At 52.9% G+C, this 26875-nt stretch overlaps 3 protein-coding genes across 6 annotated transcripts; all 3 read right to left on the bottom strand.

The window, feature by feature from the left end:
* Positions 1-6228: 6228 nt before the first annotated feature.
* LOC123841189 (amine oxidase [copper-containing] 3-like) lies at positions 6229-12838 on the bottom strand. Its single transcript, XM_045870852.3, is given in 5 exon segments — positions 6229-8019; positions 8970-9099; positions 9513-9658; positions 9660-9799; positions 11239-12838. Coding segments are annotated over 5 exon segments (2292 nt in total). The 3' UTR covers positions 6229-7743.
* On the bottom strand, positions 12449-19465 carry LOC123842123 (amine oxidase [copper-containing] 2). Of its 4 annotated transcripts, none has more exons than XM_064583013.1 (4): positions 17022-19465; positions 14869-15154; positions 14507-14636; positions 12449-13164 (listed from the first exon to the last, which is right to left on the bottom strand). In XM_064583013.1, exons 1-4 carry the CDS (start codon positions 18607-18609, stop codon positions 12922-12924), a joined length of 2247 nt encoding a protein of 748 aa, XP_064439083.1. In that variant the 5' UTR covers positions 18610-19465; the 3' UTR covers positions 12449-12921. The 4 variants fall into 4 exon arrangements, 3 of the variants coding, with proteins under 3 accessions (XP_064439083.1, XP_064439082.1, XP_045727493.1); XM_064583012.1 differs by having other exon boundaries at positions 12975-14178; XM_045871537.3 differs by lacking the exon at positions 17022-19465 and adding an exon at positions 16712-17003 and having other exon boundaries at positions 13023-14178.
* Positions 19466-21516: 2051 nt separating this feature from the next.
* PSME3 (proteasome activator subunit 3) lies at positions 21517-26696 on the bottom strand. Its single transcript, XM_045888857.3, has 11 exons — positions 26412-26696; positions 25689-25721; positions 25505-25567; positions 25202-25306; positions 24243-24291; positions 23582-23694; positions 23281-23349; positions 23072-23139; positions 22918-22972; positions 22711-22797; positions 21517-21764 (listed from the first exon to the last, which is right to left on the bottom strand). The coding sequence occupies exons 1-11, from the start codon at positions 26451-26453 to the stop codon at positions 21684-21686; spliced, it is 765 nt and encodes a 254-aa protein (XP_045744813.1). The 5' UTR covers positions 26454-26696; the 3' UTR covers positions 21517-21683.
* Between the last annotated feature and the right edge of the window lie 179 nt (positions 26697-26875).

Genomic DNA, 26875 nt, shown 5'->3' with positions numbered 1-26875 from the left:
AGAGAAGAGGAAAGACATGATGGCCAAAGGAAACAGAAGGTGCAAAGGTAAAGAAACTCAAAACAGCCCAGCATGGGCAGGAAACAGCCAAAAGGTCGGTGTATTTGGTGTGAGGTGGGGACAAAATGGGGGGCAGTAGAGGTAAGATCAGGAAGTTTTGTGTGGTACGTGTTTCAAGCAAGGTCGTAATTGCGGGTAGATGGTGAGGCATCTCAGAACCTGGGAGAGTTAAACCAGGTAAATCGATAACAAAAAAGGCAGGTTATCCAGAAGCATTAATATATCCAGCTGTAGTTTTGTTTTTGTTTTTAAAGATAGTATCTTTAAGTAATCTCTACAAGTGGGGCTCAAACTCGCAACCCCAAGATCCAGAGGCGCTTGCTCCACCCAGTGAGCCAGCCAGGCGCCCTGCATTCAGCTGTATTTTGATATGGAAACTCAAAGGGTTTTCCTTTCCTTTGTTCGTTAAAGTGGTAGGGGTAGCAGCACCCAGTCCAAAGTGGTGCAAAAGACAGGGCCCTCCATCCCATAATAACCACCCCCCTTGCTGATCTGGTTTCAGACTCTGCAGAAGCACTTTGTGGAAAAAAAGCATTTTAAATATATTTTTAAAAGATTTTATTTATTTATTTGACAGAGAGAGACACAGCGAGAGAGGGAACACGAGCAGGGGGAGTGGGAGAGGGAGAAGCAGGCTTCCCGCCGAGCAGGGAGCCCGATGCGGGGCTCGATCCCAGGACCCCGGGATCAAGACCTGAGCTGAAGGCAGACGCTTAACCGACTGAGCCACCCAGGTGCCCCAGCATTTTAAATATTTTTAATTTTAAAAGTATTCTGAAAACACCTTGATGAACAAACACAAAATGTTTGGTAAAAAATCTGGAAAACATAAAGGAATATACTGTGACAAATGTACTTCCCTTTCGTCCCTCAGGCCCCCTCCGCAGAAAAAAGCCCTTTAACCAGTACCCCATGGGTCATCCAGGGCTACTGTGGGGTGAGAGGAAAAGGAGGGAATAGGGCTTTGGCACAGGAGAAAGTGGGTGTGGGTCAACGCCCAGGGCAGGTCCCCCCTCCCATCACCACTCTAGCAAGGCTGGCCTCAGGGCCGCAGAAAGTGAACATACTAGCCGTGACGGCTGTCACCTGAAGACTAGCTGACCACCACCCCCCAAACCCCAGGCTACAGAGTCTTCCCTAACCCTGAAGATGAGCAGCCCCCAAATCATGCCTGTTATTCAATTTCCCACCAACCAGGTACCAGGGCACTGAGCTTGTTATCTGATATAGAAACATAAAGAAACATGACATTTAATACCTACCCCTGAGTGTTGGGGAGCAGAATCCACACCCAGGGCTCCCATCCACTGAGCAGTAACATGGAGAGAAGGGACTGGAGAATTTCTTGCAGTCAAGACAGGGACAATAGGATTACTACCACGAAGGCAGGAAGGGGTCATTGGAAATGGGCTGTGTGACATTTAGAATAAGAGGGACCAGAATCTTTTTTTTTTTTTTAACCACTGGCATTACAAGATACTGTCAATCTTTTTTTTTTTTAAGATTTTATTTATTTATGGGGCACCTGGGTGTCTCAGTTGGTTAAGCGCCTGCCTTCGGCTCAGGTCATGATCCTGGAGTCCCGGGATTGAGTCCCACATCGGGCTCCCGGCTCGGCAGGGAGTCTGCTTCTCCCTCTGACCCTCCCCCCTCTCATGTGCTCTCTCTCATTCTCTCTCTCAAATAAATAAATAAAATCTTAAAAAAAAAAGATTTTATTTATTTATTTATTTATTTAATAGAGAGAGAGAGCACACACAAGCAGGGGGTAGCGGGAGAGGGAGAGGCAGGCTCCCTGCTGAGCAGGGAGCCCGATGTGGGCTCCTGGGACCCTGGGACCATGACCTGAGCTGAAGGCAGACGCTTAACTGACTGAGCCACCCAGGCACCAGATACTGTCAATCTTAAAATTCTTTTGACAATATTCATGTAAAAAAATAGTATCTCATTATTATTTTGTGTTTACTATATTACTAGAGAGATTGAATATCTTTTCATATGTTCATTGGTTATTTGTATATCTTTTGCTAATTGCTTATTCATATTTTTTGTCCTACACACAAAGATAAAACATTTCTTTTTCTGCTGGACTTACAGGAGTTTTTCCTTCGGTGACCACAGTTCTTGGTCACGCTGCTTTGAAGAATGAAGAGGTAAACCAGACGAAGAGTGGTGGGCAGCAAAGCGAAGTTTCTTGAGCGATAGTAAGGTTTATTGAGTGACAGTACAAAGCTCCCGAAGAGGGAGGGGACCTGAGAGGGTTGCTTAAGATGGACCAGGATCTAATGTCGAGGCCTCGCCCTGGCCACAAGGCAGTGCGCCAGCCAGGGAACTCGAGTCTGGGCTCTTCGGGGAGTTACTGTCTCAGCTCCCAGCTAAGAACACACTGTTACGATGGCTCCTATTTCTCTAACCAGTGTTGCCAAGCAGAGGTCAACGTTTGCTCCAGTAAGGTGTCGCTAGGCTCTCATATGGGGAGGTGGGTCACCACTGGGGGAGAACACTTTGCCTTGGCTGGTGGGGAAGCTGGTATATAAGAGAGGCCACCCCTGACCACCTTCTCTACGTGTCTTGCTATCACATTGTGCCCTCTGATATAGTTTCATTCAAATCGTCCCAACCGTCAGGCCCAAATACCTAAAAACTTGCCGGAAAAGTGTCCCTTTTTGGAGAATTACTCAGGAAACAGGAACACCCACCCTGCTCCTCTCATTAGGTCGTATTTCCCTTTGAATAAACGTGGCCCCGGCCTCTATGAATGGGATGAGTTGATCCCTGGGAGCCAGGGTCCACCCCCAGCCTGCAGGCTGAAGACTGGGCCCCAGAACGTGGTATCTGAGCAGAGTGGCCACCCCAGAGGCCTTGAGCAGCCGGCCAGGCCCACCTGGTCCTCACAGGTCACGCTCCTCTTGGATCTGCATTATAGGGGGATGGCTCTGGCTACAGCGTGGGTGTGGGTGGGTGCTTGGGTATGGGACAGACTAGAGGCAGAGGGCCAGGATGAGGCCAGCGACCTTGAGGACAGAGAAGAAGGCATGAGTCTGAGATGTTTAAGGGCAGAGGTGATGGGGCCAGGTGCCTGACTGGGTGCGGGTAGGTGATAATGAGCACGGTGTCTTAGGTGACACAAAGGTTTCCTGAGACCTGATGGGCTTTTTACCAGAAAGGACGTACCTGAAGAGCAGCAAGTTTAAGGGAGAACCAACAAGGTTGAGTTTGAGGTGCACACGGGAATTCCCAGTATAGATCCCTAGAAATAGGGCCATTGGCTCTGTGGGTCTGGAGTGTAGGAGAGATGTTCTAAGCTAGAAATCCAGATTTGGGCCAACAACAAGTATTAGCAGTTAAAGTAAGGGAGGCGGAGATCACCTGGGGGGGACTTCTGGACAGAGAAGAGAGGAGACGCAAGACAGAGTCCTGGAAAATGCCAAGGTTTGGGGCTATGTGGGCTGGTGGGGGGCAGAGGTAAAGGAGCCATCGTGGAAGACTGTGAAGCAGAAAATACAGACAAGGAGGGGTCAGAATGCGGGGAAGTCAAGACAGGAGAGAATTTCAAGAAGGAGGTAGGCAGTGTTGTCAAATGTCACTGAGAGGACCAGAAGGTAGGTGCCCAGAAAGGCCCATTGATTAGAAGTCACTGGTAACCTTTGTCGGGGCAGCGTCTGTGGCTGTGGGCCAGCAGAGGGAGGGCAGTGGGTGGAGGAGTGACTGGTGGGGGGGTGACACTCCTTGGAGGAAGGAGTTTTTGTGAAGTCACAGGCAGAGAGAAGACCCCCGCCCAGGAGATGCAGGGTCCCCGGGGAAGGCTTGGCAAGATGAGAGTCGAGAAGAAGAGCCAGTCAAGAGGGAGAGAGGGAAAATACAAGCGGAAGAGTGGATAAATGAAGGAGAACCTTCTGGAAGGAGCCCGAAGGCTGGGGTCCCCCTTAACCAAGTAAAGAGGCTGTGGAATTAATGAGCCCATCCTCATCGCCAAATCCAGTCAAAGAAGCCGTCGGGGGGGCGCCAGGTACTTTCTCTTTTATAGGGGTTTAATTTTTTTCAAACCCACTTTGCACCATATGAAGTCTACAAGGATGATCTAACCAATTATCACATAACCACACCGACTTCAGAAGAGCCTGGTTGTTGGGTGGGATTTTTTCTTCAGCAACTGACTTTCCCAAGTGATCCATGAATTGAACTATAATTACCCTTCCATTCAGGAGGTAATGGGCTGCTAGGAGAAAGATCAGTCAGGGGCCAGAGAGCCCACCTCATTTTCCCAGCAACCTCGGCAGAAGGTGGGAGGAGAGAGGCATCCAGATGTGGGGTTCTGATCGGGGTGCTCTGAAATAGGGCCTCATGGGGCCAGACTCTCCACAGGAGTCTGCCGGGGGGCCCTGCCACAGTTCAGGCCACCACCATTTCTTACTTCTGACTCACTGCCCATGGCCAGGTCTTCTGTCAACTCCATTCTTTGTAGCTGGGCCAAAGGGAATGTCCTGAAAGGCAAATCTGACTCTTGTCACTCCTTGCCCCAAATCCTTTCATGACTCTGCATTTTTCTTTAGGGTAACTGTGGCTTACAAGAACATGCCTCATCTGTCCCCTGCTTGTCCCTCCAGGCTCTCCTTAGAGCCCACATGCCTGTCAATGAACTTAGGTACTTGGATGGTGCTGCTTTGTCACCTCCTGGCCTTTGATCATGCTGTTTCCCCAGCCTGGAAGATTCTCTCCCCTGTCCTCCTTGTCCCCAGTTTAGACATCATGTCCCCCAGGAGCCTTCCACAGCCCCTAAGTTTGAGTCAGGAGCCCCTGTTCTTGTCCTCCTCTCTCCTCCCTGCAGTCCTGACTGCAACTCTCCTTTACTAGCCTCGCTCCTCCGAGGACCAAAAATTGTGCGTCTTATTCACTAACGTATCCTAGTGCCTCGCACGTGCCTGGCCCTTAGAAGGCACGCTATAAATCTTTGTTGGATGTATGAAGGAATCCTCTTGCTGGAGCCCTTCCCAGGGGCTGCAGGAGGAGAACAGAGGCAGAACACATGTTGTGCTCCTTCCAGAACATTCTGGTGTCTACGTTCCTAGAGAAGTCCTAGCTATGCCCTCTGGGCTAAGCCTCAGGCTCTCCTTGTCCAGCTCCTCTTAGGGCAAGGGGCCCATGTCCTAAAGATTTTAGCTTTGGGGGCACTGGTTCCTTCAGAACTTAACATGCTTGGGAAGTATTCACTCCTATCACTGGATCACAAATGTGAGGCCAACACTCTAAGCTGGCCTCAGTGGTCTAAGGAAGAGACTAGGTTGGGGTAGGGGGCTGCGGATCCACACTGCAGCCCTCCTGACCCCAGCTGGGCAGGTGTTCTAATGATCCACATGTCCCTCCTGCCTCCTCTCATTGGAGGCTGGAACACGTGGTCACCCCTGTGAGGAAATGCAGAGACCCAACCACGCACAAAAGCTGGTGAGCATTCACACCCACTCACACATATGACTACGTATAAACACTCATGTTCTTTGGTGTGGATGTGGGTTTCAAGGTCATGAGCTTCACGTGAGTGTGATGGGCTGGGGGGAGGGGCGGACACCAGCATTCCCTCCATCCCTATCCCCCAGCACTGACTGCCCTGCGGCTGGTCATAAGAAGGAGCCATACGAGTGGAAAATCGATCTGCATGTGATAGAGAAAAGTACTCAGGGCAGGGAGAGAGGAAGTACGAGGTCCATATCGGAGTCACAGTTGGCCCTGGCATCCATGGCTTTTCTCCTCTGTCCCAGGCTTCAGTGGCTCCTCGCCCTTAGTCTCCGTGTTCTGTCACTCCGGCCTCCGGCTCAGGCAGTGCCATAAATGAACCCAGCCCGGGCTCTCAGCAGGCAGAAGTCACCTCTCTCCATTGCTTCCCATTGTCCCCTCCTTTAAGAGACACAGAGAGGAAACAAGAGAGGGACAGAGGCGGAGACAGGGAGAGAGAGAGAGCACGACCGAGGCTTAAGATTGTCCTCAGGGATGGACAGGCAAGGGAGTGCAGAGGAGTTACCTACCAGAGGCCACAGCCATTTCTCTGGGTCTCAGAGACTGACCAAATTGAGTCCCTGGGTCCATACCTCATTCACTTTACTTTACCCCTACCCTCACCCCTTCTTAAAAGACTTGTCAGTAGCAAACAAACCAACCAACCAACAAGTCAGGTCCTGTTTGGGCCCATTTTTTATTTATTTTGAATAGGTAATACAGTCACATGGCTCAAATTTCAAAATATACAAAAGGGTATGGAGTGCTAAGTCTCCTCCTTCCTCTTTCCCCATCCCTCCCCAAAAGCAACCAGTAGCGCTGGTTTCTTCTGGATATGCATATATAGTAAATATGTATAGTTTCCTTCTTTCTACCACACAAAGGCAAAGTGCACCACACACACTTCCGTGCCTTGCCGTTTTCACTGGAAGATCGTTCCCTATTAGTACACAGAGAGCGTTCTTGTTAGTGCTGCACAGCCCCGCATTGGAAGGCTGCGTAGGACTTCACTTAACCAATCCTTGAGGAAAGGATGTTTCTGTAGTTTCCAATCTCTCACTATGGGCGCACTCGCCCCTCACCCAGAGCCCCTGAGGGGACAGCATGGTGGGAGCCAGCCCCCCAGCTCATTTGCGTGGCCACAAGTGGTGGCCACTGGAGTTCCAAGGTCTCAGAGCTTCCCACCGTTGGCGCCCACCTGCCGTCCGTGTCAGCTGCTGCTGAGTCTGTGAGCTCACTGGTCACACACACGCCTGGCCCAGATGACCGCCCCTCATCGCCCCGGTACCCACAGATCCACCTCAGATGCTAAATTGAGAGGCTGCCGTGAGACCATCCTTTGCCAGAAAGTGCAAAGCAGGCGAATACCAAGGGGCCGAGGGGACTTCCCGGAATTACAGCCTGCCCCAGGACAGGGGTGGGGACAACGCCTACTCCAGTCTGTGACAGACACAGGGGGACAGACAGGGATTGTCCTCTCAAACCAGATGTCCCTTGCATTTTGAGACTTCCACGGGCAGAGAGCCGGGAGAGGAGACCTAAGTTAGAAATGAAGACGAGGGGAGCATCGGGACAGAGGCACATCCTCTCAGGGCTGGGAGGGAAATCCGAGGCTGTAAGAACAGGTGGGAACAGGAAGAGGAGGCAATAGGCAAAGGAAGGAAGAGGGAGAGGAGGACTTGGATAAGAGGAATGTGGGCTAAGGACCCCCTTCTAGCTCATCCGTGGAGGTAGGGGCCTATCCCCAGTGCAGCAACACCATCCCCACTTCCAAGGAAGGGACTGAGGAGGCTCAGGAGATGGGTTAAAAAAAAAACAGGGGAAAGCCGGAAAGCAAAAAAACAAAACCACAAAAAAACAGGAGTCTTCTGGGAAAAGCTTGGCCATCAGTCCGGGCTTCAGCTGGCCATTCTTCTCTCTGGGACAGGAACCCAGCAGGTCTGGGGTCAACAAAGCTGAGTCACGTCTCTGCCCGGGTGCCAGGCATCACAGGCTCAGGATGCTCCCAGCAGGGAGGGGGTGTCAGGGAGGGCGATAGAGAGGGGGCCTGGGGAGAAGGGGACGCGGGGAGCTTTGGGGTGGAAAGAAGGAGAAGAAGAGGGCACCAGGCCACCTGGCCCAGCACCTACCACTCCCCTCCCCACGCACCCTGGCCCTGGGGTCCCTGGCCACATTCCCCGTCCCAGGGACCCCCTAGTTGTGAGAGAAGCCCCCATGGGAGAAGGCAGGGAGGTCTGGGGCACAGGCAGCAGTGTGGGGAAGGCAAGCCAGGGGGTTGACCTCGCAGGCCCTGGCATCCTGTTCCTCCCGGAAATAGACAGAATCCGCAGACTCGAAGGAGGGGTCCTGGTCAAAGAAGTTGTACGGTCGGAGGAAGAAGCCCACACCATTCCCCACAGTCACTGTGTTGGGAACGTCTTCTGCGTGTGGGATGTGCAGGAAACCAGCTGTCACCCAGGCCACCAAGTCCTGGCAGGGGAGAAGAAAGAGGATCCTGAGGCCTGGCTTTGTGAAGGACAGGCCTGCCTCCTACAGCAGCCTTGGATGTGAGGATTCACCTTGCCAGCCCATTTTCCCTCAAAAGGATCTTAAGTCAGGAAGCAGTTTTTCCTACCGGCCCAGGAGTCAAAGCCCAGTCAATTTCATATTGGGAGCAAGCCCCACTTCCCTGTCCCAGCCTGGGCCCTCCATCTCTGACATTTCCCATCACAGCGCCATCACACCCACCCCCAGAGGTATGACACCCAGGGGCGATTTCAGCTCGCCTCTCCCTCACTCTCCAAGAGTTCCCTACCAATGACTGAGAGGAGGATGGAGCGGGGAGATCAGGGTTTAGGAGGCAGAAAAGGCTGACATTCAGAAATGAATCCTTCAGAGGTCAAGTCCGAAATGAAAGAAGCGCTAGACACAAGAGAGCTGGTCTTCCAGCCCTGCTTGAACCCTGGGGCCCGAAAAGGACAAAGTCCATGAAGCTAAGACTCAGAGAGCTGCAGGGTCTCCACGATGGGCTGGGGCCTCAGCCAGTGTCTGCAAATGAGCTCCCAGCTAGGGAAGATTCCCTCAGGAAGTAATGATTCGGGAAAGCACAGAAGGCAGGAGTCACCTCCACCCCTTGGGAGGCCAGATGGTTTCAGGGAACTTAAGAGAAGGTGGGGTTCGCGCGCCTGGGTGGCTCAGTTGGTTAAGCGACTGCCTTCGGCTCAGGTCATGATCCTGGAGTCCCGAGATCGAGTCCCGCATCGGGCTCCCTGCTCAGCGGGGTGTGCTTCTCCCTCTGACCCTCCTCCCTCTCGTGCTCTCTGTCTCTCATTCTCTCTCTCAAATAAATAAATAAAATCTTTAAAAAAAAAAAAAAGAGAAGGTGGGGTTCGTCTCTGTGCCCTGGTCTCCCTCCCGTGACCCTCCCACAGTCAGCTGACCTCTCCAGCAATGGTCTCGTTGTTGATGAAGTCAGCGAAGTCCACGGTGGGGGCCCAAGGGTCGTTCTGATTGTAGATGCTGGTGCTGCTTTGCTCCGCCTCCTTCCGCTGGGTCACCGCCAGATGGTACCTAGGGAGGCACTGGTCAGGCCTCCATGGCCACTAACCCTGTCCTGCTGCCTGACTGTGATGATGGAAGGGGGCTGAGGTCATGGACCTCGGGCTTCCCATGTCATTCACACAATGACTTTGGTGCCACCCGGGTGGGTCGGCCAACCTCCTTCCACATCCTTCTGTTCGTCCCCCTGCCATTTCACAGGATGGCCTCTCCCCCCATCCAAAGTGGGGATGCGTTCTCTGGCCTGGGCCTTAGCCCTGCACAGACAGCATAGACCCAGGGCTTGCGTTTCCATAACCGGGAAATCCTAATGGAGCTCTCACGTCTGCTCCAATCCAGTTCGAACTGAGTTCCCAGTTGTCCCTCCCAACGCACCCTTCCCTCCCCCTCCTCCCCCAGCTTCTCTCTGACACCCCGCCACTCACCTCCCCCAGCTGAAGGCTCTCTCCAAGGAGCTGTTCTGCGGCAGCGGCTCCCCAGCAAAGCTGAGCAGCTGGATGCGGTAGCCCCGCGGGTGACCCCACTTGTTGCTGTGATTGCTGGCCAGGTACACGTAGCGGGGGGGGGGCGCCTCCCAGGGGGAAGGCGGCCTGCTCCTCGGTCTCCAGCAGCTTCCGGGTCACCTGCAGCCTCTGCATCTGGTGCTCGGGGCTCCAGGGTACCGGCGTGGGGACATAGGTCATGTCCTCAGCCCAGACCCAGTTCTCCAGTCCTGCGGTGGGGGGGGAGGTGGAGGCGGGGGGGGCGGAGGGTGGGAGGGAGGGCTGGTCATGCAGCTGCCCTGTCCCCTCTGGACTCTGTCCCCTCCCCGCCACTCACCGCTTCAGAGTGGGGCCAAGGAGAAACCCAGAACGGAGTGTGTCCCTGCTTCCCTTCCCTCTCCCTAAGCTATGCCCGGTCTTTTGGCCAAAGCGGTTGACCTGTAAGGTATTTCTTCAGGGACTTCATTCACTAACCCTTCACACTTATTAGTGGAGAGGACTGGGCTCAGCCCTGGGAGGCATAGAGGAGTGAAGCCCCATCCCCTTCCTCCTGCTCTCCCGGAGGCTGCAGGAGGCAAAGCCCTGAGAGGCCAGCCGTGTGAGAAGAGCACAGTCAAGGTCCAAGGTCATGGATACAGGTGCAGGCAGAAAAGGGGCCTTCCTGGGTGCCTTTCAGCCTTGTCTCAGGAGACGTGAGTAGCAGAGATGACACAGCTGGGCGTTCTAGGCGAGGGGTGGGGGAGGGGGAACAGGAGCAAAAGCAGGAAGCCTGACTAACCTGTGGGGGGACAAGGAGGGTGTGGGCGTGGCTAAGGCAGCACTGGGGTGGGGGCCAGGGAGCCGAAGGGCAGGCTGGAACTGCACTCTGAGGGGAAGGGCCTTCAAGGAAAGTTGGGGCTAGATGGGGGAGCAAGCCGGCCCCTGGATCTGAGAGGAAGAAGAGTGGAAGGGGCAGAGAGAAGGCCGGCCCAGCAAGGCTCTGACATGTCTCAGAGGCAGACTGCAAAAAAAAATGGGTGATCGACTCAATGTGGGGAAGGAAAGTGAGAAGACGGACTCTAAGACATCATGGATCTTTGGCTCTCTCTGTGACCACCAACCCCAGGAACTACCTGAACATTCCACGGCACCCACTCTACCCCCCTGCACTTAAGTGTGTGGTGCCCAGGGAAGAGCAGGGTTCACCTCCCCAGGAAATGTACAACCTGCGGGGTTCCGGGGCTGGCCTGCGTGCACCAGGGACTTGGCAGGAGGCAGACAGGTCCTCCAAAACCTTGGCACCACAGGCCAGACACAGAGAAATGAACTACAAGACAACTGGTCGCCTCCCTGAAGTGGGGCCTCTAGGAGAACAAGGGAGGGATGAGGGCAAAGGGGATCTTGTGAGCCCAGATCCTGCCTCCTCCCTGAGCTTTGCCATTTCTAAAGATTTTCTGATGAGGTCATGTGGAGGGAGGGAGGCAGCTCTGCACCCAGTTAATGAGCTAGGATCCAAATAAAATGCAGCAGTCAGCTTTCTCCCATCCAGCTAAAGAGGAAGTACAGAACTCCAACACTGCAACTCATGTTCAACTCTTCCTTTCCTGGATAACTTCCATAAGTCCCAAAGCAAATAGGCAACTTTTCAGTCCCCTCTTCCAGAATCCTTGATTCCCCAGGGATGTCTTACCTCCTACATCCAGATCCACCTTGAAGTGGGCGTTGTGGGTATGGACGGTGCCCAGCGTTTGCTCCCCAACCTGGTTCCCGTACCTTCGGGCAGCACCAAAGAGGAATGCTGAGCTGATGTAGCCGGTGATGTGGAGTCGGACTTCTATGGCCCCACTGGAATGGAAGACCATATCCCACAGGTAGTCATAATTGAGCAAGGTCGACACAGATCTGACCACCAGCACTGTCTCTGCAAGGCCCCCAAAATAATGGGAGTAGAAATTTGAGTGGTGTCGCCTCAGGGGGAGGCCCTGGTTCTGTTCAAACACGCAAATGGCATCACGTATTGTCTTGGGGGTGTGGGATTCCAGAAGGAAGTGCCAGTCCACGTAGGTGGCCAGGTAGGGGCAGTCCACCCCCCGGGTCAGGGGAGTGGAGTACTTGCCCAGGCCAAAGCTGCCATCGATATAGCGGGTCAGCATCGCTGCAGGGGAATTTCCACCATAGACGGCCAAGGCCTCCTGGAGGCTGATCTCATAAGCTAGTCGTTCTCCCCGGAAGCGGATGTCAAAGATCCTGGGGCCACTGAAAGCTCCAAGGCCAAAGGAGAAAGTCCACAACGAGGAGGTCACCCGGCTCCCCTGCACACTGAAGCGGGGGCCCTGGGGATGGACTTGCAGAGGAGGAGCCGGACCGGGAGGCCCCTGGGACTTGAGGGACCAGGACCCACCTGTGCCATTGTCTGGGATCAGCACCACGTTCACCAGGCCGGCCTCAAACTGGTCCTCCAGCTGGGCCAAACTCTCATAGTAGCGGCCTTGAAAGAATACCTTCTGGATGGCCCAGCGGGCAGGGTCCAGAGCCTTGTGGTCTACCAGCAGCTCCAACCCCACGGGGTGCAGGAAGAACCCAGCCCCTGAGATGTTGTAGTAGAGGCCAAACCAGGCGGCCCGGTCCCCTGACTGCAAGCCTCGGGGGGCCGTGGTCACCGTCACCAGGTTCTGTCCTTGGCGCTTATAGAAGCAGCAGTGGTGCAGGAGCCCGGCAGCCTGGGGCAGCTCTCTGCCGAAGATCAGCTGGTGTATGTCCAGGTACTCTCGCCTCAGCACGGGGCGGCGGTGGTAGGGCAGGGGGCCCCCGTGACGCTCCACCGTCACATCCCGCAGGTAGGAGGGCCGGGGCAGTGGCCCCACCACCAGCTCACTCACGTTGGGCTGGGGTTGTCCGCCAAAGAAGACGATGGCCAGTGCCTCCCGGGCAGGTGGGGGGCTCCCCCTGTCCAGGTGGGCCAGGGCTGCGGCCTTGGGGGGCAGGTGCAGCTCCACCGAGAAGACGCAGTTGTCCGAGGGGCGGGCCTGGGCTGCATCCACCAGGCCTGGCCCTAGCTGCCGGGTCAGGAAGCTCATCACAGCCGTCAGCTCCTCTCGGCTCAGGTCTGCAAACAGCTGGCTCTGGCCGGGGTGTGTCCCGGGCTGGGCACTGGGGGACACGGAGGGGCAGCGGGGAGGCTGGCTGGGTTCACCCCCATCTCCTCCCCTGCCAGCTAGTAGGACACACACCAAGGCAAAAATGGTGATGACAGCTAGAGCGAGGAGCACCAGAGTGGTCTTCTGGTTCATTGTCCGTGAACAGCGGGACAGAGGACTGAACCAGAGTGGAGACGTGTATTCTCAGGTCAGCAGAGTTAGGTCTCTCTTAGCTCCTATACAGGGGGTGGGGGGGCTCCTGGGCTCTGGCTGAGGTTCCCAGTGTTCAGCCGCTCAGGATACTGAGGGTGGGGAGGGTGGGAAGGACATGGGAAGGCTGGGGAGGGGGCGGGGCAGGCCGGGCTTGCGGGGCGGGCCCCAAGCAGGGCGGGAGTGATTTCCACAGACCTTACATGGCTTTGTCTTCCAGGCTCCAAATCAGACTCCGCTTTCTGGGTCAGGGTTGAAACTGGGGAGAGCTGGGGGAGGCAGAAGGAGAGTGGGATTTAAAAATAATGCAACTGACCAGTTGAGCCTGGAAAGGCACCAGCAGTAAGGAGCTGGGTCTGCGCAGAGCAGACCCTCGTCCCCCTCGCCTGGCTTCTTCACCCAACCCCCACCTTCCAGGACCAGATGTTCCCTTTCCTGTAACTTGGAACTATTGTTGTGCTTCCAAGGAAACCCCCACCCCCAGCCCCGCAGCTTCCCAAGCGGCATTCCTTGGCCTGGTCTGTCCCTCTTGCCCTCTCTTCTTCCATTGCTAATTTCCTTGGCCAGAGTTCTTAATATTCTCAGGGTGATTCTAGATACTTCAAAAGTCAAATAGAAGAAATTCAAGCGATAAATCTTGTAGCACCTTTTATTATAAATCACACACACCATCTATTTTTACAAAATTCTATCTATTCTTCCATTTCAATGCACATGCATAAAGAAATGTCTGGTATAACGTTCACCAAATGTGAACACTGGCTATTTCTGAGTGGTAGAATTTGTGGGGTTTCGCTTGAATATCTTAATAATCATATCATTTGTATAAATCCATCATTTAAACAAAATGAACTGGAAATAAGAATTAACGAAAGGGATATATACGGGTTTAGTGTGGGAGGCTGTTTCCTAAGGGACATTAAGAGGGTAGGAATCAAGGGAGCAGGAAGTGGGAACAGAGAGAAAGGTACAAATGTCTCAGCAACCCCCCTCCATGTCCCACCACACCCTTGGGGCTAAAAGTCCTGGTAAAAGAAAGGGGGCAGGTCTGGGACACAGGCCGCCAGGTGGGGGATGCAGGCCACAGGGTTGACACTGCAGAGCCCAGCATCCTGGCCCTTCTCAAAGTAGACGCTGCCAGGGGAGAAGATGGAGGGATCCTCATCAAAGAAGTTATAGGGTCGGAGCAAGAAGCCAACTCTGTTCCCCAGAGTCACTGTGTTGGGGACATCCTCAGCATGGGGGATATGCAGGAAGCTGGCTGTAACCCAAGCCACCAGGTCCTGTGGGAAGAGGGAGAGGCTGAAAGACTTTGTGGAGACAAGACCCAAAGAACCACCCCTCCTCAGCCACAATCCCCAACCTCTAGCCTCAGCCTCGTTTCTACCTCCACCCAGCCCCGGGTCCACACAGCAGGCGGGGTGATCCTTGTGAGAAGCTGCAGGGTGGTCGGTGTCCCAGGGCTAATCTCACCCCAAGAGAGATGACCCGCATTGGCCCCTGAATCTGAGAACTGGAAACCTACCATTCCCTCTGACCTACGGTCAGGAGCTGGGCAGCCAAGACTTCGGGCTTAAGTTGCCCCTCTCCTCTGCCCCTAGGGCTACCAACCTCTCCTAAGAGGGTCTCATTGTTGATGAAGTCAGCAAAGGCCATAGTGGGGGTCCAGATGTCATTCTGGTAATAGATGCTGCTGCTCTGTGACTCCTCCTCCTTCCTCCGCGTCACCACGAGCTGGTATCTGACCAGGAATGTTGAAGGAAGGTGGTGTCAGATCAGGGGCCATTGCTGGCCTTGAAGTCCTTTGGACCAGATTCTGTGTGAGACCATTCCCCATCCCATATCTACTTGGAGCTGAGAGGAGGCACAGGGGTGAATGGTAAACCAAGGGTAGTGAGTTGGGATCTTCAAGAGCTGGGACGGGGAAGAGGACCAGTACTTCCCTTCCACCCAGTGCCCAGAGCCCTCCTCACCTCCCCCAGCTGAGGGCCCTCTCCATGTCGCTCTCCAGGGGCATGTGTATGCCGAGGGGGCTGTGGATCTGGATTCGGTACCCACGCTGGTGACCCCAGGCATTAGTCTGGTTGCCAGCCAGATAAAGGTAGCGGGGCAGGGGCTTTCCCAAGGAAAAAGCTGTCAGGTCCTCCCTTCCGAGGACCTGCCGAGTCAGCTGTGGGCGCTGCAGCTGGTGCTCTGGACTCCAAGGGGCTGCCACAGGTTTAAACACCACGTCTTCAGCTACCACCCAGTTTTTCAGCCCTGCCAGGGGGAGGGGGGAGAGGAGTTCCACACCAGGTGAGACAGTCCCTTGTCTTCCCCATGATGCCCCACTGCGCTGGCCTGACAAAGGGCAGTGGGGCTCGTCAGAGAGCATTGTGCTGGGAGCCGGAAGGTCTGGATTCAAGCACTAACCCTTCTTTGAACCTGCCCCGTTCAATATGGCTATGACCAGTCACAAGTGGCTAGTTCCATTTAAATTAAAAATTCAGTGCCTCGGTCACACTAGCCACATTTCAAGTGTTCAACTGCCACATGCATCAGACGACACAGATGGAGAATATCCATCACTGCAGAGTTCTGTTAGCACTGGTCTACCCAGTGGACCTTGGACCGATTCTATGCTTCTCTGATTCTCTTTCTGAATCTCTACAGTAGGCATAATAAAAGCTGTTCTGTGGCTGAGCTCTGTAAGTGGAAAAGCACACGCAGGTGGCTAGTTACATTCTTGTAACTATGAAAGAGAGATTTGTCTTGGAGAAGCTGGCTGGAAAAACCCAATCCCCTTCCAGGGCGTCCTGCATCTACCTCCCAGCTCTGAAACTTTGCTTTCCTTCTCCACAAGGTAGGGACCCCTTTGTTTTTTTCTGAAGGGAGTAGTTTTAGATCTTATATTGCCTGAAAGCTCCCTAGAACTCGACTGCACTCGTAATGTACACCCACCTTCCCCACTTGGCACTTGATGATACTCTCTTTGCAGGTTCGGGTGTCAGTTCCTTTAAACGGGACCGATTGTGAAGGCCCCCGGCCCCCTACAGAGCGCTGTTCCGAGGCCAGCATCTCTGCTGCTTGTCCCTCGCGCTCCACACTACAGGGATCCAATACATGTGACTTGACTTTACTTCCCGAGACAAGGCTCTTTAATGCCAAAAATGCTGGAGAGAAACTTCAAAGTCTTATCCCAAATATGTCAAAGAATAGATAATAGACTCCTTTCAGTCATGCGATTTTCTTAGTTCTCCTCCCACCCGAAACCACGTCTTTATAGTCTAGAGGGTAAGAAAATGTTTCACAGAAAAGATGCCTAGTTACAAACCATTATACCGGGGCAGTTGCTTCTTCCTCCATCTCCCCCCACCCTCCTCAGTTTGGCGAGGGTCTGGTAGGTTGCTACTTTTCTTTCTGGGTCTAATAGTCTGTGATTCAGTAAGCTCGTTATTTTGTTGTTGACAAACGTCCGTCAGGAGCAGCAAGTCCTCTCTGTGCTTTAAGCCCCACTTGAAAAATCCCTTTCTACACTTGCAGCAAGCCTATTGCGTGCCTGCCGTTGTCACCGGAGGGCCGGCGGTGAGGACATGTGCTGGCAGGGATGAGAGGACCCTCCCCAGGACGAGAGTGGGGCCACCAACCTATGTCGTTTTATGAAATCCTGTTAAACAAACCCCCACTAGCACCCCCCTCCTCTTGCCCCAGGACCACTCTACACTGAAAACCTCCATAGGCTGCTTCCTACCTCTGCTCAGGCCCTGCTTTCCCCACCTCCACTGGCCCCCAGAATCAGGAAAAAAACCTATGCGCCCCACCCCCAGGCAAACTCACTAGCCGCAGAGGCACTCGAGAGGAAGCCAGCCAGGCACGGCCATTGCATTTAAGCCAGTTTCACAACCACAGTGAGGCAGCGGGGCCGGGTGAGCAGGGTCGGGTAGGGACACCCCTTCTACCTTCGGCCAGATACCCAGCACGCCCAGCGTTTCAGGCTGACTGCAGCCGAATATGCTCCAATCAGCCCCTGCTCCGCCGCCACCGTATGTCGTGGTGCCGGCCTGCCACCCTCTGCCGCTTCTGGCTCGATCTGGGGGCCTCCCTTCCCTCTGCACCCCCAAGTCTCAGTCCTCACCCGAGCACTCACCTGCCACGTCCAGGTCCAGCTTGAAGTGGAAGGCATGCGTGTGCACTGCCCCCAGCACTCGTTCCCCCACACGGTTCCCAAAGAGGAGGCTCTCCTCACCCCCACTCAGGAAAGCCGTGTTGACATAGCCCGTGGCATGGACCCGCCCTTCCAGCGCCCCATTTGGGTGCAGTACAAAGTCCCAAACGTAGTCATAGTTGCCTACTGATGACACAGACCTGACTACAAGGGCCGAGCCAGCCAAACCACCATAGAAATGACTCTCAAGGTGATTGTGGTGCCTCCGAAGGGGTAGTCCTTGTGCCTCCTCAAATACACACACAGCCCCCGGGAGCAACTGGACTGCCCCTGTACCCACTAGTATGTGGATGTCCACCATCGTCGATTGATAGGGGCAGTCGACTCCCCGAACCAAGCCCCGGCTGTGACGGCCAAGTCCATAGCTGCTATCCAAGTATCTGGTCATCATTGTCTTGGGTGAGTCAGCACCATAGACGGATACACACTCCTGGACACTGACTTCATAGGCCACCCGCTCGCCCTTGAACCGAATATCAAAAATCCTCATGCCACTGAACACCCCATGACCGAAGGTAAATGTCCAGAGGGAGGATGCCACCAGGTTCCCTTGCACACTATATTGGGAGCCCTGGGGTGAAAACTGAAGAGGAGGGAGAGGACCTGGGGAGGTCCGGGACTTCAAGGATGAAGCCCCATTTGGCAGGGGGAGAGGAACCCTAACCACTTCCAGCTGGCCAGCCTTAAACTCCCATTCCAACTGGCCCAAGTCTGCATAGTAGCGCCCAAGGTAGAAGACCCGTTGGACAGCCCAGTGGGCAGGGTCCAGGGCCCTGTGGTCCAGCAGTAGCTCCAGCCCCACTGGGTGAAGGAAAATCCCAACACCTGAGATGTTATGGTAGAGGGCTATCCAGGTAGCACGGTCCCCCGAGCGCAGGCCACTGGGGGTGGCATGCAGAGGTGCCAAAGTGGAGCCATTGTAGTTGAAGACAGAAGCCAGAAAGACTGGTGCCTTGGGGAGCTCCACCTCCTTCAAATGCTTCCACATCTGGGTAAACTCAGCTCCGAGCATGGGGCGGCGGTGGTAGGGCAGGGGGCCCCCGTGACGCTCCACCGTCACATCCCGCAGGTAGGAGGGCCGGGGCAGTGGCCCCACCACCAGCTCACTCACGTTGGGCTGGGGTTGTCCGCCAAAGAAGACGATGGCCAGTGCCTCCCGGGCAGGTGGGGGGCTCCCCCTGTCCAGGTGGGCCAGGGCTGCGGCCTTGGGGGGCAGGTGCAGCTCCACCGAGAAGATGCAGTTATCCGAGGGGCGGGCCTGGGCTGCATCCACCAGGCCTGGCCCTAGCTGCCGGGTCAGGAAGCTCATCACAGCCGTCAGCTCCTCTCGGCTCAGGTCTGCAAACAGCTGGCTCTGGCCGGGGTGTGTCCCGGGCTGGGCACTGGGGGACACGGAGGGGCAGCGGGGAGGCTGGCTGGAGCCACCTTGGCTGGTCAGCAAGACATAGGCCAGGGCAAAGATGGTAATGAGGGACAGTGCCAGGAACACGAGGACTACCTTGAGGTTCATGCTGAATGCAGACAGCTGAAAGGGGAGTCCTCCCAGCTGCTCCTTCCAGTTACTGACATCAAATCAGGGCTTATATTCAGTAGGATGGATAGGAATGGAGAAAACTCCACCCTGTGGGTTGGACAGGAAATTTCTGACCTTAATTTATATAATTCTGTTCCAATTTTCTGTTCGGTGGTTTGCCTCCAGGCACCACTTCCACGTGCAAAGGCTCTCCCCTGCCCCTGAGCTCCTGGCGGCAGCATGGCAGGAGCTCTGGCTGCCATCACTCAGACCAGGCTAGAGGGCATGTGGATTAACCCTAAACTCTACCTTTCCCTCAGAATAGGTCTGAGGAAGAATGCAAGTCTCAGGTGCCCAGTTAAGTGCTGCGTGCTACACGCAGGCACCAGAACTATCCATTTCCCTACCTCCTAGCAGGCACCACCCGCCAATATTCCCACAACCCACGGCCCAGGTCAGCAATAAGCACTTGGCCAGCTGCCAGAGGCCAAGACCTTGCTTTGTAGTATCAAGCCTCTTCTATCTAGTCAGTGGGAAAGGAAAGGTGAGAGCCTGGGATCAGCAGGCAGATCCCTACACTGTAGGACCTCAGAGGAGTTACTTCTTATGAGTTTCAGTGTCCTCATCTATAAAAGCGGGGTAAACTACCCCAGATACGTGAAAATTAAAGGTCACACACCTAAAGCACTTAACAGAGCCTAACACAGGCTAGGCATTCAAAAATTGTTAGCTACTGGTACTGATCTCTGAAACAGACTACAGCAGACGTTCCTCCACTGTTCAAGACCTTAAATCTCTTTTCGCAGAGACAATGAGGGGATCATTGGATATCAAAAGGCTACTCTGCAAGGTGCAAGTTGAGGAAACTTTATTTCAGAGAGAGCTAGGATCCTAGACAGCCCTCCCAAATCACTGGAAAACCAAAAGCAGGAATCCCTGGCATCTCCTCAGGAGATTAAGACACTGTTCAGCAGGGAGAATTAGTATAAGGTCAAGAAAATGACCGGGTAGGCTGTGCCTCAAACCAGGTGATCCCCCACACGCGGAACTAGGGCGGCCTCTACTGGCAGTTCATGGGTATCACCGGGGGGAGAGAGCAAGGAATTGCAATCCTGGGAAGTTAGACAGAAGGAGCTTAGGTTTGGGAAGAGCTAACTTTCACATAAATTCAGACTGAACACAAATGAAGGACCCACCCCTGCCTCTTGGTAGGCAGAAGCCTCAGTCTTTCCATTATTTTAGAGAAAAGAGGCAGCTCAGTTGGTAATAAAAACACCCAACAGGGTGGCTGGAGGTGTACGTGGAGGTGGGTGTCCCCGTGTGCACGCACTTGAGTGTGGGTATGTCCCTAGCCACCAGAGCATCGCACCAGGGTCTGCAGCTTTAGAAAGAGGTCAAAGTACCTGCATTTTTAATAATTTCTTGACATGGTAAAAGAATTTTACATTACGATCCAAGGGTGATAGAGTGAGGAGGGGCAGCAGAATAATCCAACAAACAAAAAGGGAAACTGAGAAACACATGGTGGGGGGGGTAGGGTTTTAGCTGGAAGGGATCTGGAGGGTGGGTAGGGGCACTGCCCAACTAAAATGCAATTGGTTTGTTACTGAGTACTATTCATGGGAAGACAGCATCCTGACCCCTTCTCTACAGCATCCTGGGAGTAAAAATGATGCGGCCGCGTGGAAATGTGATTGGGGTTGAAGGCAAGAGGAAGAGAGGGGAAGAATAAAAGTCAGAAACAGACACCGAGAGAGTCACTGGCAGGCTGACCGCAGATACGGACTCTCCAGTAGCGGCAGAATAACAAAGTGGGGGTTTGATGAGAGTTAACAGAAAAGCTGTAACAAGTGATATCTCTGGAAGTTTTGAGGAATAGGAGGCAACTCTTCTATGGTTTTGATTGCCCAGATTTTCACATACACACAACGCGTACACGCATGTGTGTGCATCACACATACGTACGCACAGGTGCTGCTGCCCTTGGAAGCACGGTGCTATAAATAAGAGAACTATCTGTCCCATCAGAAAGCCCAGCCGGGGCAGCAGCATCTGGCCCTCACAGCTGCACACAGCCCCACCCCAATTTACAACTGGCCTAGGAAGAGGCAACCAGCAGAGGACCGGCCTTTGCAATAACACCCAAAAAGACCCGAGTCAGAGAGGAAGGGCCCTTCCCCAAATCCTCTGCTTCTCATCTCTCAGCTCTCCTCCAACTCACCAGCCTCTGGGCACCAAGAGGCTATATATAATAGCAGAACGATGGGCCCCGGTGGGTGAGGACCAAGACGACGATCACCTTCTGAATGGTGTGTTTGTGACAGAATTCATGGGGTGGGGGTTGGGGGGGACGGCGGGACAAAGGAAAACAACACAGACGATGGGATGGGGAAATCAGGTAACGGAGTAGGAAGGCATGTGCGTGCATGTCTGTACGTATGTGTCCATCACACACATATGTGTATGTGAAAATCCTAGTTATAAAAACATTTCAAGGAGCTAGGGACTTGGCGGAAGGCCTAAGGTGTTTCTTGTCATGATCAGGTTCAAGGTGGAACGTATGTGGATGGGAGACCCTAAGTTATCATCAGGGAAACTGTGGGAGGGAGGATCCAATGTCCCACACAGTGGCAAGAGACACTAACCTTACATCAGAGGAGAGGAGCTGGAAACCTCCCCCGACCCCAGTTCCCTCAGCTTCTAATCCGCTAATCAACAGAAGGAAGAAACCACAAAGCTCAAGACACAGGAGGGAGAGGGCAGGGAGAGAAAACACAAGTATTCTTGTGCCAACATCCTGCAGACACAAACCTGGACTTCTCCAGAAATTAGGACAGGTCGGGTGTGGGGTATTAGGGAAGGAAAGAGAAGAGTTCCTGAGGCCTGAAAAAAGAGGTAAACACGTCACAGAACTACATGAGAGTTTCATTAGACTCTAACTAAAAACAGAGAGAGGTGTGATTACTATTTCCAGCCAGTTTCCCCATCACGATAGTCATGTAACAAACCAAGGCAATGTCGGTCTTGAGCCAGACTCACAGAGTCCCCTGGCCCTGGCCCCGGCCCTGGCCTCAGTACAGTGTCTCTGCATTGCTGCTTCGGGGCCGTTTGATCTTCTCGATATTTTTCAGGATCATGTCATGTAGAGTGACCTGGGAGAAGAGGCCAGGGAGTCAGTCACATTGGTTCCACCCCAACCTCCCAAAGAAACCAGATACCCCACAAAGCCCCAAGCAATGATATGCAGAATCCCCATCTCACTCACTGGAACCTCAATTCAGGGCGGCTGCTTCTCCTCTCTATACCCACACACCGGGGGTTCCTGGGAAATTCCCAGGCCCCAGGTGTCTAATAACAACTAGCATTCATTGAGCACCTAACATAACCAACAATTGTACTGGGTCTTTTAATGTGTTATTTTACTTTACCTTTTTTTTTTTTTGTCTTTTAATGTGCTACTTTCCTTTTTTTTAAGATTTATTTATTTGAGAGAGAGAGAGCGAGAGCACGCACACAGACGCGCATGCACGGGAGTGAGGGAGGGGCAGAGGGAGAGAATCTCAAGCAGCCTCCCTGCTGAGCGTGGAGCCCGGCACAGGGCTCAATCCCACTACATATGAGATCATGCCCTAAGCCGAAATCACAAGTTGGATGCTTAACCGACTGCACCACCCAGGCGCTCCTATTTCACTCATTTTTAAAAACCATCTTTGTAAAAAACAAAACAAATAAATCCCCATCTTCGTGCCATAGATACTCTAAGTTCTATCTTAGTGATGTTCTAGCTTAGAGATGAGAAAACTGAAGTCTAAGGTTCAACAACTTGCCCAAAGCCACAGATTACAGGAAGAATTGGCTCTAAACCCGAGCCTGTCTGACTCTAATGTCTACATCTTCATACCTCTACTGCACCGCATCCCCTGCCGTCCAAACAGAAAGGGAGATCCCCAGCTACGCACCCGCAATGAGCTCATAATTCTCACCACTCAATGGATGAGAATTTATCCTTTTATCCCACTCCCTCTCCCATCTCGAACCCCAGGGAGTGGCCAGGACTAACAGCCAGGGTGACTGAGGTCAGGGACCAAGGTTACTTACATATTGATTCCTTAGCTCTGATATAATGAGCCGAAGGCTGATATATTCTTTCTCATCAATCTCTGTCACGGTGCGGCGATAGTCCTCCTGAAAGGGGGACAGGGGAAAGGCTAGTCCCCGAGGCCGGCCTGTCCACAGGCAGCTCTGGCCGAGAAATAGCCACTCCTCCCTCTCCCTTCCACCCTCAGACCCCAAACCCTTACTTACCACATGGGGATATTTAGCTATTTTAGAAACCAATTTGGCTCTTGTAATATAATATCTGAAAGGAGAGATAAAAGGAGGAAGCTGCAGGAGACCCTGGACGGTGCTTGCCGCATCACCAGCCCCCAAGTCCTGGGCCAAGCCCAAGAAGCCCTACCTAGAAATCTGGTCCAGATAAGATGCAGCTTCACTCTCAACAGTTCTTAGTTCTGCAACTGTCTCCTCCTAAAAAAAAAACAAGTGTTGAGGTCAAGTCACTTCCACGTCACCCGAAGAGCAGACCAAGAAAAACACACACAAAGCAGGTTGAAAAGGAGAATAAACCTTCCGGACCTTCCTGTCCAGTTTGTAATACAAGCATGTTACCTGAATGGAGACCCCGAAGTTGTTCCCATCTTCTATCCTGGGAATCAGGAGCTGTACCCACATTTTGACCTGAAGGGTGAAAGGACCAATATATACATATGAGGACCCTTGCCTTTTCTGCCAAAGCCACGAAGTACACAATCCATGCTGCTAGGACCAGATGCCGGGAGCACGGGAGCCAAGACACTTCATGTGCCAACTCCTCTATCACCACCATGCCTCCTGCCCCACATCCAACATTTTTCATAGTTTAAGCCAGGCTCTTTGGGGTCAGCCCATAGGTCACTAGCCCCTGCCTCACCGTATTGCATTTCTCAATCAGCAGCCGGATCTCAGGTTTCACTTTCTCAATAATGTCCACTAGCTGCTGGTTGCTCTTTAGCATCCCATTGGGCATCACGAACACCTTGGTTCCTGGAAGGGACATGAAGAAGGTCAAATGACTGGGGTGGAGGACAGGACATTAACACCCCCCACCTTTCTTTCTTCTTCCCCAGGCCCATGAGATGCTATGACCTCTGCCTTTTATCTGTCACAATCCTATCTACAAACCATGACTCCACCAACAGAATCAAAAAGAGAAAATGCATGGATTAGCAAATGAGTGTCTAAAGTATGCCAAAAGTCTGAAGAACAAAGAAATTAAAATATGCTCTAAAGATTTAATGTACCAACTATTACTGAAAAAGAGAAAATAATGTGAAACTGGGACTTCTGTGAAAAACCTGAGATGTGTAGCCACCTCTAACCTCTCTCCCTTGGCAGTCCACACTAAGTCAAGCCCTCCCTGTTTATTGAGAAATTAGATTTTGGGCGCTAAATAATGACCATGTTTGGAGAACTTAGGAATGCTAACTCTGGAAAAGCAAATCCGATCTTGTTTCCTGACCAGAGACTGACAGATCAATCCTCCTGCTCAGGGCTACAAGCCAGGGAGTAGGTGGGGTAAGGCTGGCTCTTACCTTGGAAAGCCTCTTCACACTCATCCAACCTTCGCTTCTTGTAAGTGGGCTAAGGATACAGAGACAGGAATTAGCCTGCTCCTGACACCCATAACCCCATCACAAGTTACCCTTCCAGCAAATCTAATTCCTTCTTTGGCCCCATAGGTTGTTTCAATTTATGCACAATTTACTAAGCACAGTCAGGGTTTTAAGGAAAGATTCTTGCCACAAAGCAACTTACACTCTAGTTGGGAAGACCAACCTTTCAACTAACACATTAAGCAATTAGGGGAGAGGAGTTGATACTATAAGTAAACAGTAAAAATGTACCATTCAGTGCAGGGTGAGGATAATTAAGGGAATATGTACAAATCTTCTGGTTCCACAAAGAAGCACAATATTCAATCAACAAACATGTATTTAGCACCTGCTATGTACCAGGTGCAGAACTAGGTGCTGGGGATACAAAGTTGATTAAGACAGTTTCTGCTTTCCAGAATTGCAAGCTCTATCAATGAGACAGTAACTAAGACAACAATACAGTGTTATCACTGTTGTTATAAAACGTGGACATATAACTGACAAGCACTAGGTGCTAAAGATATGGAGCAAAGACAGGGACTGCAGTTATATAGCAAGAACTGCTCATCCTGTAACAATACTCAAGACACAAACAGGTGAGAAAAATCTTGCTTAGAGCCACAGGGACAGACCAGACAACTGGAGGGAACCTGTAGCTATTAGTCCTATTTGGAACTTACTTTAAGACAGAGTAGCATTAGGTTATACACTTCATGCTATAAACGAAAATCAGGGTCTAAAAGTGGTATACTGGAATCATCATGTCATTAAGAGCCCTCGTTCCTAGATCCTAATACCACTGTTTCCTCTGTACATGTTCAAATTGACTAGGAAGTAGAGAACAGAGAATAGAGAACTACTGCTTCAGAATACAAAGAAAAATGCAGGACACTCACACCGTCCAGTCCATCGTGGCTATTGGTGAGAAGAATGGGGTCAGGGACTGGGAGATTCATGTCTGAGTGGATCTGAGTTAGGTCATGGATGTTTAGGATTGGTTCCTGAAAGAGAGACACCCACCCCCAAAACAACATTAGTCTTTTCAAAATGAACAAAGAACTATTTCATTTGAAGGGCAAGAAATGAGAATATTTTACTGCACAAAACAAAATAGAATCGACACATGATTTCTCCCATTTGACAGAAAGACCAGAGCCAAAAAAACTGGGGAATTTGAAGAAAAGAAAAGGGTCTCTCACCTTCAAAAAACTATCAAGTTCTAACAACTTCTTTGGGAAAAAATTTGCCACCAAGTCTTCTGCCTAAAGATGAAGGAAAATACAGCTGAATTAATAACTGTGGGAAGGTCTCTCTCCACAAATCTCTTCTTTAGGAAATTCCCAACTATCAACCAATGCTTATTTTTCTATTTACTGCACTCACCTCACTTGTGATCCGCTCCCTGAAAGAATCAACCTAAAATTAACAAAGAGAACAATTCAGTAACAGCATGTCAGCACCTGGCAACAGCGGTAAGGGCAGGATGGGAAAACCCAAATTCAGCTGTCTTCCCCTCACCTTGTAATTGTAATGAGAGGCTGAGAGACCCCCAGACTGTAAGTACTTTATTTTTTTGAGGATCCATTTCTCCATCTCAGGAGAGGGAAGCGGGGCTTGAGGGTAGCACCCACCTGTCTTCCCTCCCACCCTCCCTCCCCGTATCTGAAGCTGTCTGAATTTGAGAGCAAACAAAAGGCAGGTAGACAGTCGAGATGTGAGCTCACAAACGTGCCAAGCCCCCATCCAGACCTAGCCTTTGATACCAGGCAGGCCTGACACCAAGGGTAGGGGTACAGCAGCAGTAGCATCCAGAGGCGGGGACGTTGCCGGGCTGGGGGACTTCCAGCTGTCACTGGCCTAAAGTGCTGAGTCCACCACGTGTCCGCGGAGGTCTCCCCGGGACTCTCCACCACCAGACGCGGTTCAGAAGGCCACCCTATTATTATCCTCTCCCCCGATGCCGTCTCCGGGAGTGGGGGGCTGGGCTGAGCGGAAGCTCAGAGCTGGTGTCCCCAGGGAGACAAAGACGCCACGGGGAGTGGGGAGCCGGTCAGACTGCTCGGGGATCGAAGCGAGGGGTTAGGAGGCCCGGACCGGTGCCGCTACCTTGAGCTTCACTTCCTGATCCACCTTCAGCAACGAGGCCATGGCCGGGCCGGGCCGTGTCCGCTCCACTGGAGACCGGAGGCGCTGTGGGCTCCGGGGAGGGGGTCAGAGGGGCGGGAAGAATCTCGGCTGTTCTAGGGACGCGGCCGCCCTCGCTGGCTCACTCACTGCTCGCTCGCTCGCTCCCTCCCTCCGTGCCGTCCGCCCGCCCGCCTGCTGCCTGCTGCCTGCTGCCTGCTCGCTCTCTCGCTCGCCCTCCCGGCTTTCGCCGCTCACGCCGGAAGTTACGTCACAGCCAATCGCCGGGACTCCGGAGAGGCGCACGTGCCTTGCGCAGCCGCGCTGGGGTCCAGCACTGGACGCTCGGGGCCGGACTCGTTATTTCCCGGCTTCCTGTGCCGGGTAAGGGTGAAGTAGGAGGGAGGGCGGCAGAGGGTGGTTTGCTGAAAACTGAGCATTGGAGA

Source organism: Mirounga angustirostris, unplaced genomic scaffold (assembly GCF_029215605.1).
Source record: "Mirounga angustirostris isolate CCGP_5_RB_7025 unplaced genomic scaffold, mMirAng1.0.hap1 SCAF_17, whole genome shotgun sequence".
Lineage (NCBI taxonomy): Eukaryota > Metazoa > Chordata > Mammalia > Carnivora > Phocidae > Mirounga > Mirounga angustirostris.
Note: the sequence above shows the minus strand (reverse complement) of the source record. Positions and strands in the feature narration are given on the sequence as shown.